This window comes from Bubalus bubalis, chromosome 2, assembly GCF_019923935.1.
Source record: "Bubalus bubalis isolate 160015118507 breed Murrah chromosome 2, NDDB_SH_1, whole genome shotgun sequence".
In the NCBI taxonomy this organism is placed as follows: Eukaryota; Metazoa; Chordata; class Mammalia; order Artiodactyla; family Bovidae; genus Bubalus; species Bubalus bubalis.
In genome coordinates this window covers 173,564,593-173,578,680 of record NC_059158.1, presented here as the reverse complement: position 1 = coordinate 173,578,680, position 14,088 = coordinate 173,564,593, and the positions used below count along the sequence as shown (strand labels likewise).

Sequence of the window (14,088 nt, the reverse complement as noted above, 5' to 3'; positions counted from 1 at the left end):
CCCCAGCCAGCTGATACCAATCATGGATGCTTTTATTATTTGGACCATCCGATACCAATCATGGATGCTTTTATTATTTGGACCATCCGCCTACACTTGGACACTTCACACGTGGATCCGGGCTGGGTTGTAGGCACTCTCCCAAGATCCAGAGGTGCTGAGGGGCCTGGAGAGGTTCCAGGAACATCTCAACCACCATCTAAGGACCAGTACTTAGGGTCCAGGCTCAGAGGCTGAATCTGTTGGCTGAGAGCCTTCTGTCTTCTGATCTGTCACTATTTGCCACACTTTCTCCCACGCTACCTCTGAAGGCTCAGGCGGACGGGTCCCGCGCAGAAACAGGCCTGAGGAAGAGGAGGACAGGTAAGGAAGCTGACCAGAGGCGAGAACTACCCCAGGGAGGAGGAGGAGGGTCACCTTGCCACAGTCGCAGGCTCTGGGGCTCCACCGAGGGCCAGATAGCCAGGGGGTTGGGGACGTAGAGCGGGTTCCGGAGCTTTCGTTGCTCTTTTGACTGACTGAGCCCAGACCACAGGGAGTGTGTTCGAGTTCTCACTTCACACAGGCATCTGGAGGGAGTGAGACCATAAGCTTCCAGACTTTGCTGTGTACTCTAGGATTCTGGGTGGGGGCCCTAGTTAGTAGGGTGACAGCTCCCCCAGGGCAGTGATAACACCTCCCGCAAATGTTACTGGGAGTCAGATCCTGAACTACGAAAAAGCAGGAACAAGGCAAAGTCCTAGTTCTTAAGGAGTTCTGCTTATCTTTGCCTGAAAGGATCATGGAAGGCTAATTAAGAATGTGCCATTTGAGGGATTTCCCTTGCGGTCCAGTGGTTAAGAATCTGCCTTTCAATGCTGGGGATGTGGGATCAGTTCCTGGTGAGGGAACTAAGATCCTACGTGCTACAGAGCAACTACCCCTGGGCACTGCAACTACTGAGCCCATGTGCCACAACCAGAGAGTGTGCACCACGAGCAAAAGGTCTCCATGACGCAACAAAGATCCCACATACTGCAACCAAGACCTGACGCAGCCCAATAAATAATGAAAAAAATTTTAAAAAGAATGTGCCATTTTAGCTGGGTCTAGCAGCAGTTCTTTCACTTTCTAGCAGCAATTCACCAGGTATGCAAAAACATGGAAATACAAGAGCAAAAGCAAGGAAGTGGGAAAGGGCTCAATGTAAATACTCATAGGTCTAGACTGATGAGTTTAAAAGAGAAAAAAAAAGATGAAAGTGAAGATATTATAAGCAGTGAGGAAGCTATTCCAATGGTCTTCATGGAAAGGAAAGTGGATTAGGGAAGTAGAAGGGGCCTTGATGGGAAAGGACTAAGAAAAGAAATTCTTAGAAGAAAAGCTGAATATGAAGGAGGGGGAGAGGTAAAAAGTTTAACCTGGATAAGCAGAGCTAGTGAAGAAAACGGGACGGGGAGGTCACTGGGCAAGAAAAGATCACTAAATATATGATGGCCTTCATGGAGAGGAGTGAAGCCTCCCTCCCCTTGTCTCAGCCCTGATGAAAGAAAGATGGCTAATGGGAGCAACAAGTCAACCAAATAATGAAAGTAACTACCACTTGTGTGCCCACTGTGCCAGGCAGTGTTAAGCACTTGCTATGGCTCAGAGGGTAAAGCGTCTGCCTGGAATGCAGGAGACCCGGGTTTGATCCCTGGGATGGGAAGATCCCCTGGAGAAGGAAATGGCAACCCACTCCAGTACTCTTGCCTGGAGAATCCCATGGAGGGAGGAGCCTGGTAGGCTACAGTCCATGGGGTCACAAATAGTCAGACATGACTGAGCAACTTCACTTTATGCTTTAACTCAGCTAATCCTCTCACACACACATAGCCCACCTGTAGATTATGGTGACTATTATGATCACCTCCTTGCTACTGATGAAACAGACTCAGGGTTGCTTTTGATCACCCATCAGGTGAATGGTGAGCCAGAATTTGAGCCCAACAATTTGACTCAGCTTTCAACCTCCAATCTATTGCTTCACTAGAATCAACCCTGCAAAGTGGTAGAGAGCCCCAGAAATGATTTTGGCAGCAATTTCCCCCTACAGTCCTCATTTTTAAGCTAGGAGTGCATGGTTCTTGGCTGTGGACAGGGTAGGTAGGTCTGAAGGACTGACCGTGGACCCACTCATTTCTAGCTTTGCAGAAGTTAGGGGAATGTGTGGGATCCGGAGACAGGAGAGGAGAGGACACACGGTTTTTCTACAAGAGAAACTCAAAAGGGAAAGATACCTTCTTTTTTGGAGGGGAGGGAGGAGGGGCAGTCTTAGTTCCCTGACCAGGGATTGAACCCAGCCCCCAGCAGTGAAAGCGCTGAGTCCTAACCACTGGACCACCAAGGAGTTCCCAAAGATGTCTTCTAAGGAAGTAGGTACCCGCCCTGCCCCTGTCTTGTGCCTGCCCTCTGGCCCACCTGGGCACCCCCTTAGCTCACCTCTCCTTTTCATTGTTGCACAGGAAGGTGCCAAAAGGGGAGGCATAGGCATGATCAAACAGCGCCAATAGCATCCCCTCCCCAAACTCCAGCGACAGCGGGAACTGGCGGCCCAGCTGCCACACGCAGTCCAGGAATAGAAGAAAGGTGGGGGCCTCGTGTTTGGGGCGGGCGTGGGAGAAGGCTGAGTGAGCACAGCGCAGCTGGAAGGGGTGGCCAGCCTGGGGAAGGGCAGAGTGATGGGCATGAGGACGTGGAGTTTCTAGATAGAGGGGGGTAGTGCTAGGCTGGGCGGCCACTCACCTGGACCCATTCTCGCTCTATTAGTTCCTGGAATCCAGCCATGGTTCGGCTCAAGGGGTCTAGGATGAGTTGGGCCAGTGAAGTGATGAGCAGGGTGCTGTCCGTGCCTTCAGCCCCATGTACCAGGATGCAGGCCCCTTCCCTGAGGGCCCAGGGCTCATCAACAGTGGCCTGTTCTTCCCTGCCTGGAGTGGCCAGGTCAGGAATAGAATGGGCCCATTTGAAGGCTAACTTTGCTTGCTTACTGAGACATGGCTTTGCATCCAGGCATGGAGAGCCCTGCCCACCCTGCCCTGTTCCCTGTCTTGTAGGGTGGGGGTCTTACTGTTCCATGCTCTGGGCTGCTAGGCAGGCGGTGCTCAGAGTCTCCTTCACATGTGACAGCCAGCGGCAGCTCTCCAGTCGATTAAGCCAGCGGTCCATGCTCTGCTCCAGGTCCCCGCAGGCCTCTACCAGGCGCACAAAGCTCTCCTGTAGGGGCCGCCCCCTGCACAAGCAGAGTCTGGTCATTGTTCCTCCAACCTAAAGCTCTGGTGAGCACAACAGCCTCGGAACAAGGGCTCCAGGCCAATGAGGGAGACACAGAGCCCTCAGAGGAGCCCATCTGACAAGAGGGACACAAGACCCTTTGGAGAGCCCACCTAATCTGATGGAAGTGACGCCCTAATCTTGAGGATTCCCCAATCTGCTGGAGGAGACCCAAGAGCCTTTGGGGAAACCTAGTCTGCTGGAGAGGCATAGCATAGCCTCCTGGAGAAACAGAATGCTCTGTTGTTGTTTAGTCGTTAAGTTATGTCCGATTCTTTGTGACCCCAAGCAGCACGCCAGGCCTCCCTGTCCCTCACTATCTCCCAGAGTTTGCCCAAGTTCATGTCCATTGAGTCAGTGATGATATCCAACCATCTCATCTGCTGTGCTTCCCTCTTCTCTTTCATGGATCACAGCCTTGTCGTGGCGAAGGGGCTTATGTAACTCAATGAAGCTATGAGCCATGCCATGCAGGGCCACCCAAGACCAACGGGTCATAGTGGAGAGTTCTGACAAAACATGGTCCACTGGAGGAGGGACTGGCAAACTGCTCCAGTGTTCTTGCTGCGAGAATCCCATGAACAGTATAAAAAGGCAAAAAGATAAGACATTGAAAGTTGAGCCTCCCAGGTTGGAAGGTGTCCAATATGCTCCTGGGGGAGAACGGAGGGCAATTACTAATAGCTCCAGAAAGAATGCTCTGGAAACTCCCAATTTGATGAAGGTGTCACAGTCCCCTTGATGTACCCCAGCCCAATGGGAGCTACACAGTACTCCCTTGGGAGAACCAGTCTGACAAGAGGTATAGAATACTCTTCAGATTCTGGAATCTTCCCAGGAACTGTTCTGTTCTAGATCACCAGGAACCTTCTGCCAGAAAATCTAATTGGTACTTTTTTCAGGCTTGTTTAAAAGCCTTCAATGACTCCCCATTGCCTTTAGGATAAAATCTAAGCCCATTATCATGGTACTCAAGACCCTTGCTCTGGCCTGGGTCGCCCCTTTAGCCTCCCTACCTCCACCTCACAGTCCACACTCCCAACACACAGTGCTGTGCATGCAAAGTTGCTCAGTCGTGTCCAATTCTTTGTGACCCCATGGACTGTAGCCCACCAGGCTCCTTTGTCCATAGGATTCTCCAGGCAAGAATACTGGAGTGGGTTGCCATGCTCTCCTCCAGGGGATCTTCCCCGACCCAGGGATGGAATCCACATCTCTGCTAGTGGTTCTTTACCACTAGCGCCACCTGAGTCCAAAACAGGGCAATTGATTAGGCTGCCTGCTGCTACACACCTGGAGGGCCTTCCACCTGGAATGTCCTTCTCCCACCCTCTGGCTTACCCCTGCTGTGTTTCGGATCTCACCAAAGCACCCTATTCTCAGGGAAACTTTCTTAGGATGACCTGTTCTAAGAGGGGAGTGCTGCCGCTTACCACACTGAACTCTAATTGCCTGTTTACTGCTGATCTGCCAGCTATGTCTGGGCTGGCCACCACCTCAGCCTCTCTGCTGGGTCAATGTTGGTCAAATAAATGAATAAACAGTTCTGTATTCTGGATAGGGGAGCAGTCCACTCTCCTCAAAGCACAAAAGTCCCTCAGGACCTCCTCTTGGTACTACCAGCACCTGGAGACAGTGGGAACAGATAACAACTGTGGGTACAGCCCTCAGGGCAGAGCTGGGACCAGGGCAGAGAGAGAGAGAGTGAGAGTATGTGTGTGTGTATGATGAAGTTGTTCCTAGAAGACAAATTTCAGTTTAATGTAAAGAAGAGATTTCTCTTTCGAGGCAAAGTTGGGACGCCTAGAGAGGAAAGAGCTTTGTCAGTGGGTGCCTACAAGTGGCCATGCCCACCTGGCAGGATGGCTACCAGGAAAGATCAAACAGTCTTGTAAGTTCCTAGAAGACGCCAGTCCCCCACCCCCATCCATTAAGAGTCCTAGAGGAAACAACCTTAGGAGGGCATGAGAAAGCCCCTTACCTCTCCAGGGGCCGGTGCAGTCGTTTCCAGCCAGGGTAGGCAGCCTTGGCCTCGGTGCCCCCGCCAGTCATGCGGGCCTGTTTGGCGGCCTGGGGCGAGCGCGTGTCCACGATGAAGCCCCGGGCCCCGGGCTGAGCCCCCGCCAGCACAGCTCTCAGCAGCTCCTCGTCCTCAGAGCAACGCCGCTTCTGGGGCCCAGTCAGGGGCTGACCGGCACGTAGCAGCACCTGCAGACAGGGATCCAGCTCCAGAAACTGTACCCACCCAGGCCTGGTTCAGGAACTTCGCTCAGGACGTCCCTTAGGCCGGGTGTACACACTGGAGCGCATCTAGAGCTGGCTGGGGCAGGCTGGATGGCGCTCAGGAACCCTACGGGCTTCGAATCGGGTCTCGGTGGGTTGTGGCAAGAGCGGGAAGGGACCCGAGAGTACGCCGTGGGCGGGTCACGGGTGGACAAAAGAAGAGGAAGTTTCGGGGAGGGGGCCAGACCAGCCGGAGACGGAGCCAGAGGCAGGGGAGATCCCAAAACTGCGGAGAAGAGCGGGGTCAGCACCGGTGAAGGCACGATGAGCCGAGGGGGCGGGGCCATGTTACGGCCCGGACCGCAGAAGAGCGGGCCAGTGCAGAGTGGAGCCAAATAGGGAGACAGAGGGTCCTAGCGGCGGGGTCTGGGGAGGGGCGGGGCTCACGGTTCCGCTGGGAGCGTGGTAGTAGCTGAGCACAGGGAAGCGGCCTCCTTGGCGGAAGCGGGCGCTACGCGCCACGGCACTATCGTCCACGGCGCGAGGCACGATCACGGCGCGGGGGTAACTGGGGCACAAGCTGAAGTCCTCGTTCGCCTCGCTCAGCCGCCACGCGTTGGTCTGCGGCGCAGGGACGAGTGAAGACCCAGTCTATGGCACCCGATGCGTGACCGGTCCCCGCGCCCCTTCCAGACCTGGCTCTCCCACATCCCCAGCCCCACACGACCGCGCCCACCTCGCGAGCTACTCGCTTGTAGTAGCATTCGGGAGGGTGGAAGTGCCAGGCGTCGCCTAACCTCAAACCTTTGGGACGGTAGAAGAACGGAAAGGAGGTGATGACCGATTCCAGGGAGGACAGCGCCTGGGGAAGGAAGTCAAGGGATCTGGAAAAGATCGGAATCCAGTCCTCCGTTCCGCAGCTCCTGCCTCTCCACGCATTCCAGACCACCCTGCATCCCCTTTTGCTCCGGAACAAACCTGGATCCTGAGCCCCCTAGAGAAGTAAACCCTGCTGACTCCTCCCGTTACGGGATAGGGCAACTTAAGTGCCTCCATTGCATCCTTGGCATACCTCGATGGAGCGGGCAATGTCCAGCGTCGCCTCCACGCCCTCTATGTCCAGCTGCAACACTCGCAGGTCCTTACAGCGCAGCGTGATGGTGCCCGAGTCACCCGCGACCCTGGGAATGCACAAGCTTTAGGTTTAATGTCCACTGACCCCCACCAGGGGGAGGAGAAAGGAGTTCACCCGCGACCCTAGGAATGCACAAGCTTTAGGTTTAATGTCCACTGACCCCCACCAGGGGGAGGAGAAAGGAGTTTCTTATGATTGTACGTTGTGCAGCGGGGCACCAGCTCCAACTGCTCTAGCCCTTTCCCCTCTCCCTGCCGAGCCACGCGCTCCCCGACTACGGGGACGCCCCCGCCACGTCTCACCGCTTCTCGATGGAGTCAACGTTACGCAACAGCAGCAGCCACAGGTCTGGAGTCGCCTGGGGCCCTGGCGACAGCAGCAGGTGGTGGCCGGTGATGCAAAGCGTGCCACGCAGTGGGGGCTCCTCCGGACCCCGCAGGAGCTCGGCTTGGGCCTGACCGGTGCGGATCATCTCCGCGAACTCCATTCCTCCAGCGGCGGGCCTGACGCCCGGCAGGGATTGACTCCGAGCGTCAGGCGGGGTGAGCGCGGGCTCCGAAAGGGACAGGAACTGGCTGGGCAGCTGGCGACGCCGGCAGGACAGCTGTTAAGGAGGCCCCTTGGAGGAAGAGATCTCACAGTTTCACAGGAATTCCCCCACCCCCACCCCATTGCTAGCACTTCTTAGTGAGGACCCCGGGACTAGAATCTGTTAGGGAAACCTCAATTTCAGCATCTGTGAAGTGGGGGAGAAAAATCTTGCTAAAGTCCTTTAAGACCTCGTGGGTCGCAGGAGGCATTAAAAAAAAAAAATCTCTAAGGTGCTAGCACTCCCACCGATTTAAAAAACAAACAAAAATACCCGTCTCTTCTCCTGTACCCTGGTGGGAGGGGTGGAAAGGGTGAGTGAGAAACTAGGAAATGTCTGCATCCTCTCCTACAGCTGAGGCTGGGTGGGGAAATCCCTGGGTCCACCTTAAATGCAAGCAGCTGTGTAGCTGGCACCCCTCCCCCACCACAGCTGGCAGTCCTTGCCTGAGGGCGCCCTCTATGGGGGGCCACTTCTGGTATAGTTCTGCCCTCTGGAGCCCCATCCCTCCTCACTCCATCCTTTGTCCAAAGGGGAATTGCCTATACACTGAGCTGGGCCCTAGGGACCCAAGGGTGGCTGAGGAGGGTTTCCTTCACAGGGTTTTCAGTCTGGCAAGAATCACACTTAAGCTGGTAAATTACAAGAGTTTAAATCTATTTACTGGAGGACCCATCCATCCAGATATTCTTTTATTTCTTAAACAATGATGCCTACAATGTGTTAAGTGATAATCACTAAGAAAAATAAAAGGTACTCCTGCCTTTAAAGAGCCTTCTGGTCTACAAGGTTCCAGGCTTTTGTGTGTGTGCAAAACCCTTCTTTCAAATAATGAAATCATAAGTGGATTCCCCACACACACATACATGCATAATATAAACACAAAGTTGGAACTGCTCTATAAAAGGAACTAGATATAAAAGAGTATAAATTGTAAAATTCCAGACCAGGAGCATCAGCTGGGATGGGAATTCGTTAAAAATGCAAATTATAGGCCCTACCCCAAATATACCGAATCTGAATCTCTGGGAATGGGGCAGTCTATTTTATTAAGTCTCCAGGGGATTGGGATCTATGTTAAAGACTGAGAAACACTGGAAAGTATACAAAAAGGCAAAACTAATCCAGGCTGTCAAAAATTAGGGCAGTATTACTGAAACTGGGTTCCCCAGAAACCAAGTTCCCTTACTGAGTTTATGATTAATCACTCTATTCAAAACTTTTTTTATCTTTTTTATCCCCTCTGTCTAGTCAAAGCTTTGGTTTTTCCAGTAGTCATGTATGGATGTGAGAGTTGGACTATAAAGAAAGCTGAGCGCCAAAGAATTGATGCTTTTGAACTGTAGTGTTGGAGGAGACTCTTGAGAGTCCCTTGGACTGCAAGGAGATCCAACCAGTCCAGCCTAAAGGAAATCAGTCCTGAATATTCTTTGGAAGGACTGACGCTGAAGCTGAAACTCCAATACTTTGGCCACCTGATGCGAAGAACTGTAAAGACCCTGATGCTGGGAATGATTGAAGGTGGGAGGAGAAGGGGAAGACAGAGGATAAGATAGTTGGATGGCATCACCGATTCAATGGACATGAGTTTGAGTAAACTCCAGGAGTTGGTGATGGACAGGGAAGCCTGGTGTCCTGCAGTCCATGGGGTTGCAAAGAGTCAGACAAGACTGACCGACTGAACTGACTTCAATTCTGTGCTAGATGAACACTAATCAACCAGAGTCGGAAAACTCCCTGGTGGTCCAGTGGTTAAGACCTTGGTTGGGGAACTAAGATCCCCCATGCCTTGTGCCTAGGCTGAAAACTAAACAAACAAAAAACCCCCACAGAGTCAGATGTCTAAAATTGCTATTGTCCATAATATCATTAATGTACTGAAATTGCTATCCTAGGTATCATCATTAACATACAAATTCAAGCTGTTTCTCTAGGACAAGATGAGGTAACAACTCATCAGCCCCCAGCCATGGGCCCCCTGGCCAGATAATCATAAACCAGAGACATTCCTGTACGCAGGTCAGGAAGCAAGAGTTAGAACTGGACATGGAACAACAGACTGGTTCCAAATAGGAAAGGAGTACACCAAGGCTGTATATTGTCACCCTGCTTATTTAACTTATAGGCAGAGTACATCATGAGAAATGCTGGGCTCTAAGAAGCACAACCTGAAATCAAGATTGCCGGGAGAAATATCAATTACCTCAGATATGCAGATGACACCACCGTTATGGCAGAAAGAACTAAAGAGCCTCTTGATGAAAGTGAAAGAGAAGAGTGAAAAGGTTGGCTTAAAGCTCAACATTCAGAAAACTAAGATCATGGCATCCAGTCCATCATTTCATGGCAAATAGATGGGGAAACAGTAGAAACAGTGACTGACTTTATTTCTGGGGGCTCCAAAGTCACTGCAGATGGTGACTGCAGCCATGAAATTAAAAGACACTTGCTCCTTGGAAGGAAAGTTATGACCAACCTAGATAGCATATTAAAAAGCAGAGACATTACTTTGTCAACAAAGATCTGTCTAGTCAAAGCTATGGTTTTTCCGGTGGTCATGTATGGATGTGAAAGTTGGACTATAAAGAAAGCTGAGTACTGAAGAATTGATGCTTTTGAACTGCGGTGTTGGAGAAGACTCTTGAGAGCCCCTTGGATTGCAAGGAGATCCAACCAGTCCATCCTAAAGGAGATCAGTCCTGGGGGTTCATTGGAGGGACTAATGTTGAAGCTGAAACTCCAATACTTTGGCCACGTGATGCGGAGAGCTAACTCATTTGAAAAGACCCTGATGCTGAGAAAGATTGAGGACAGGAGGAGGAAGGGACAGCAAAGGATGAAATGGTTGGATAGCATCACCGACACAATGGACATGGGTTTGGGTGGACTCAGGGAGTTAGTGATGGACAGGGAGGCCTGGCGTGCTGCGGTTCATGGGGTCGGGAACTGAACTGAACTGAACTGAACTGAAGAGACATTCTGACTCTGAAACTACTATTAAGAAATGTCACAGAAACATCACAAGGTGATGATTAATCCCAGCCTCTTTGTTCTTCCCCTTTTTTTTTTCTTTTCTTTCTTTCTTTTGGCCATACTACGTGGCATGCGGAACTTCCCCAACCAGGGATTGAACCCGTGCCTACTGCGGTGGAAGTCTTAACCACTGGACCACTGGGGAAGTCCAGTTCTTCCCCTTTAAAAACAAAAAGCAAAAACCTAACACTCAAAGACCAAGTTGATGTGGATCTGAGACTTGTCTCTTACTCCCCTGCTTGGCCCCCCTGCAATAAACCCTTACTTTGCTGCAAACACCCTGTCAGAGTTCAGCTTTCTCAACTGTAGGTACATGAGCAAGCTGTGCTTGGTTACATTACCCTTAGAGAATTGGTCTAGAACAGCAACACAAAGGAGCTTCCTGGGTGATGGTAATACTCCTTTGCTTGATCTGTTTATATCAGAGTGTTCAGTTGGGGAGAATTCATCAAGCCATGTATTTATGGCATGTAAATTTTTCTGGGTGTGTGTTATATTTCAACACAAAGTTTTAAAAAGGGAAATGCTCTGGTTGAAGCCCTGGGAGGGGCAGGGAGAGGAAGGTCAAGGAGCCCATCCACAGCTCTGCCCTTACCCCAAACACAGTCCTTGTGGGATCTCCAAGGGAACCTAAAGTTCCTTAGAATATAGCTTGAAATCACTGATCTGTCCCAACAGAGTCAGTGACTTGTCCAAGGTCCCACGGAGCCAGCACCTGAACCCAAGTCTCCTGACTCCCAAATTGAGGATCTGGACACTATTTCTTTGCTGAAGGGCCACAGTCATGAGTCAGGACTGGGGGCAGCTTGTCAGCCTCCTATCCCCTCCCCAATCCCTTAACTTGGGTCTTGGGAAGAGGGCCAAGACTCTAGTGTGGACGATGCTTTTCTTATCCTGGAGCAACTTCCTTTCTGGGAACTGGGTGTCTCCTTTTGGGCAAAGACAATAAATTTCATCCAAGGGGCCAGAGGCGCAGGGCTCCTCCTGCCCCCACCCGGATGGGCATCACGTGGCTCCTGGGATAGCAGTCCAGGAAAATCCCAGCCCTTGCACACTCAGCCTCCCACACCCATCTGCTTACCCTGACACTATCAAGCCTCCCTGACCCACCTTGAACATTCACCATCGCACACTCCCTGGCACATTTCTTTCACCCTCAGCTTCTCCCACCTCTTCCTGGGTAATACTGCCAGCCTTTCCCTAACCCCAGAGCTGCAGCCTTTCCCTGTCACTGCTCACCCCCTACCATGTCCCTGGGACCATTAAAATTCCAGGCAGTGGGTGAAGATGAGGAGGATGAGGAAGCAGAGAGCTTGGACTCTGTGAAGGCACTGACGGCCAAGCTGCAGCTACAGACACGACGGCCATCATACCTGGAGTGGACAGCCCGGGTCCAGAGCCAGGCCTGGCGCAGGGCCCAAGCCAGACCCAAGCCCGGGGGACCTGGGGCCATTTGCGGATTCGACTCAATGGACTCTGCCCTTGAGTGGCTCCGACGGGAGCTGGTGAGTCTGGTGGGGTGGGCAGCCTTGCAGAGGGCCTTGAGGGCAGTCCTCAGGGCCCAAAACCCCGGGTATGGGGAGGGGATGAGAATGACCCTGCCTCCAGCAACTGCCCTCTTCTGTGGCTTTGTCCCAGGGTTGAGGAGCCAGGAATGGACTTGTCCAGTGTTTTATTCAGGGAGCCTTACTGAAGAAGGAGTCCATCAGTCTACTGACCTTGTGCTCCTGTGGCTCAGAGGACAGAGTCCTGCCCTTGGGGGCCACCAGGGATAGCTGGGGAAGGCATGGCCTCCCAGTCTCCTCTGCAAATTGCTATACCCCAAAGATACAAAGGAGGCACTAACCACGCTGTCCCCAGAGGAGGCCAGTATTAACTAGGTGGCTCTTAATCTAATATGTGCAAATATAAAAATGTCAGCTTCCAGACTGGAGATTCCATCGATTTGATCTAAGATCAGGCCCCAGGTACCTGTACTTGTTTAGCTTGGTTTTAGAGCAAGATCTATGAGATGGGCTGTATAGAGCTGGGATATGAGGGGGTGGGAAGGACATAGCCAGGGCAAAGCCCCCGGGGTGTTGACCGGAAGAGAATGGAGGTTCAGCGGGCTCATGCCCCCTCTCGGCTGCAGCGGGAGATGCAGGCACAGGACCGGCAGCTGGCAGGGCAGCTGCTTAGGCTGCGGGCCCAGCTGCACCGGCTGAAGGTGGACCAAGTCTGTCACCTGCACCAAGAGCTGCTGAACGAGGCCGAGATGGAGCTGGAGATGGAGCCCGGGGCAGGCCTGGCCCTGGCCCCGCCACTGCGGCACCTGGGCCTCACGCGCATGAACATCAGTGCCCGGCGCTTCACCCTCTGCTAAGGGATCCCTGCGTGTCTCCTGCACCACCCGCTACCCATTCCCCAGCCCACCTGGGACGAAGGAAGAGAGGGGCTCCCCAGAGGAGCCAGCACCTGGAGAAGGGTCGGGGTAGAGTTGGGGAGATGCTCAGCGCTCTGGGAGCTTAAAGCTCCAGCATCCTGGGGCCCTGCTGCCCGGATTGGGGAAGAGGGCGGTTTGGAGGAAGGGGAGGAGTTCACAGACCCTCAGTCTCCTCAATAAATCTGCTTCCCATCAAGGTCTCTGCAGTCCTTTATTCAGGCCCGGGTTCACTGTCTCGCTGGTTGCTAGGGCCAGGGGTTCTACCTTGGGAGAGGAGGCTGGCCTTGAGGGTAGAGAAGCCCTGATGGATCCTCATCTCCCCCAAAGCTCCACTTCTATCGCTCTATCGCATCAAGATCAGGACTGGAAAAGAATTTAACCTAAATTCTAAATCACCCCTATGGAATGTGACTCAGATAAATGAGCAGCTGAAGAACGCAGGATCTTGTAGACCTGGGTTCAATGCCAGCTGCAACATCGATTCTATCAGACCTGGAGGAGCTCTCTTAACCCCTGCATCTGTCTCTTTATCTTTACAATGGAAAATCCAACTCCACAAGTAGTTAGATACATCTTAAGTGAGATAATGTACAGTAAGTCCTCAATAAAATGTGCATTATTATCACTAGCCCCAGTCGTGTTCTTACTGTTGTCCTGGGGCCCAGAGATGGACTGTGAAGTGCTCAGGTTCATAGCAAGGGGAGCTGGGGCCTGCAGCTGGGACTCTGGGCTCTGTGTCATTCTGTAGGGCTGTTTTTTAGTTGGTTTTTTTTTTTTTTTTTTTTTTTTTTTTTCAAAAAAAAGCTTCGTGTTTCTCAGCTTTTGTTTCTGTGTCACCCTCTTTGTCTGACTTTCCAACTCAGGCTTCCTCTTCCCCCCACCCATTTCCTGTCTCCCCCTTCTCTCCGCAGCAGCTGAAGGTGCATACAGCATCAGCTTCCACCTCACAAACCCCAACAATGCTCTGTGGGCTTCCCCTCCCCCAGCCTGCTGCCTCAGTGCAGGCTAAGGCGGTGGCAACAGGTTTCTGTCTTCCGATGGGTGCGGTCAAGGCCCAAATCTTGGGCCCGCGAGAGGCCACGTAGAGTTCCTCGTAACACTGGTGACCTGGCCCTCAGCCTCCGACATATGCCACCCTCAGCCTGGCTCCTGGGGAAAAGGAGATTGTTGGCCTGACCCTTGTGACAGGGTCCCTGCCTCCTGCCTGTCTGTCGCCTGCACCGGGGGCCTGGGCAGGAGTGTTTGTTCTGTCTCCCACCTGTTGCAGGAGGTGGTGTCAGGCCTTCGCCTCTGACAGGCTGTGGCCTTGTCTCTGCCTGGGTTAGAAGGGTTGCCCTACTCTCCAACCATAATTAGGGGGTGTTGTCCTGCCCTCTGCCCACAAAAGAGGCTGTG

General features: G+C 52.5%; 2 protein-coding genes and 1 non-coding gene across 3 annotated transcripts; 1 reads left to right on the top strand and 2 right to left on the bottom strand.

Annotated features, from left to right (window-relative positions):
• Nucleotides 1-14: 14 nt before the first annotated feature.
• On the bottom strand, nucleotides 15-7,268 carry LOC102406142 (myotubularin-related protein 9-like). Its single transcript, XM_006054629.4, has 10 exons — nucleotides 6,952-7,268; nucleotides 6,587-6,695; nucleotides 6,251-6,376; nucleotides 5,962-6,135; nucleotides 5,273-5,499; nucleotides 3,089-3,250; nucleotides 2,764-2,905; nucleotides 2,461-2,681; nucleotides 418-569; nucleotides 15-344 (listed from the first exon to the last, which is right to left on the bottom strand). Exons 1-10 carry the CDS (start codon nucleotides 7,134-7,136, stop codon nucleotides 214-216), a joined length of 1,629 nt encoding a protein of 542 aa, XP_006054691.4. The 5' UTR covers nucleotides 7,137-7,268; the 3' UTR covers nucleotides 15-213.
• On the bottom strand, nucleotides 2,297-2,368 carry TRNAE-UUC. The gene has a single exon. It is a non-coding gene; the product is annotated as a tRNA-Glu (tRNA).
• A 2,883-nt stretch (nucleotides 7,269-10,151) lies between the features above and the next one.
• FAM167B (family with sequence similarity 167 member B) lies at nucleotides 10,152-12,885 on the top strand. Its single transcript, XM_006054630.3, has 2 exons — nucleotides 10,152-11,776; nucleotides 12,403-12,885. The coding sequence occupies exons 1-2, from the start codon at nucleotides 11,519-11,521 to the stop codon at nucleotides 12,631-12,633; spliced, it is 489 nt and encodes a 162-aa protein (XP_006054692.1). The 5' UTR covers nucleotides 10,152-11,518; the 3' UTR covers nucleotides 12,634-12,885.
• Nucleotides 12,886-14,088: the final 1,203 nt, after the last annotated feature.

Excerpts from the sequence above, each read along its gene's own strand:
- FAM167B (XM_006054630.3), top strand. The coding sequence starts at position 11,519 with ATGTCCCTGGGACCATTAAAATTCCAGGCAGTGGGTGAAGATGAGGAG. Across the intron at positions 11,777-12,402 it reads AGTGGCTCCGACGGGAGCTG|CGGGAGATGCAGGCACAGGA; the intron begins GTGAGTCTGGTG and ends TCTCGGCTGCAG.
- LOC102406142 (XM_006054629.4), bottom strand. The coding sequence starts at position 7,136 with ATGGAGTTCGCGGAGATGATCCGCACCGGTCAGGCCCAAGCCGAGCTC. Across the intron at positions 5,500-5,961 it reads ACCACGCTCCCAGCGGAACC|GTGCTGCTACGTGCCGGTCA; the intron begins GTGAGCCCCGCC and ends CCCTGTCTGCAG. Across the intron at positions 3,251-5,272 it reads CTGCACCGGCCCCTGGAGAG|GGGGCGGCCCCTACAGGAGA; the intron begins GTAAGGGGCTTT and ends CTGCTTGTGCAG.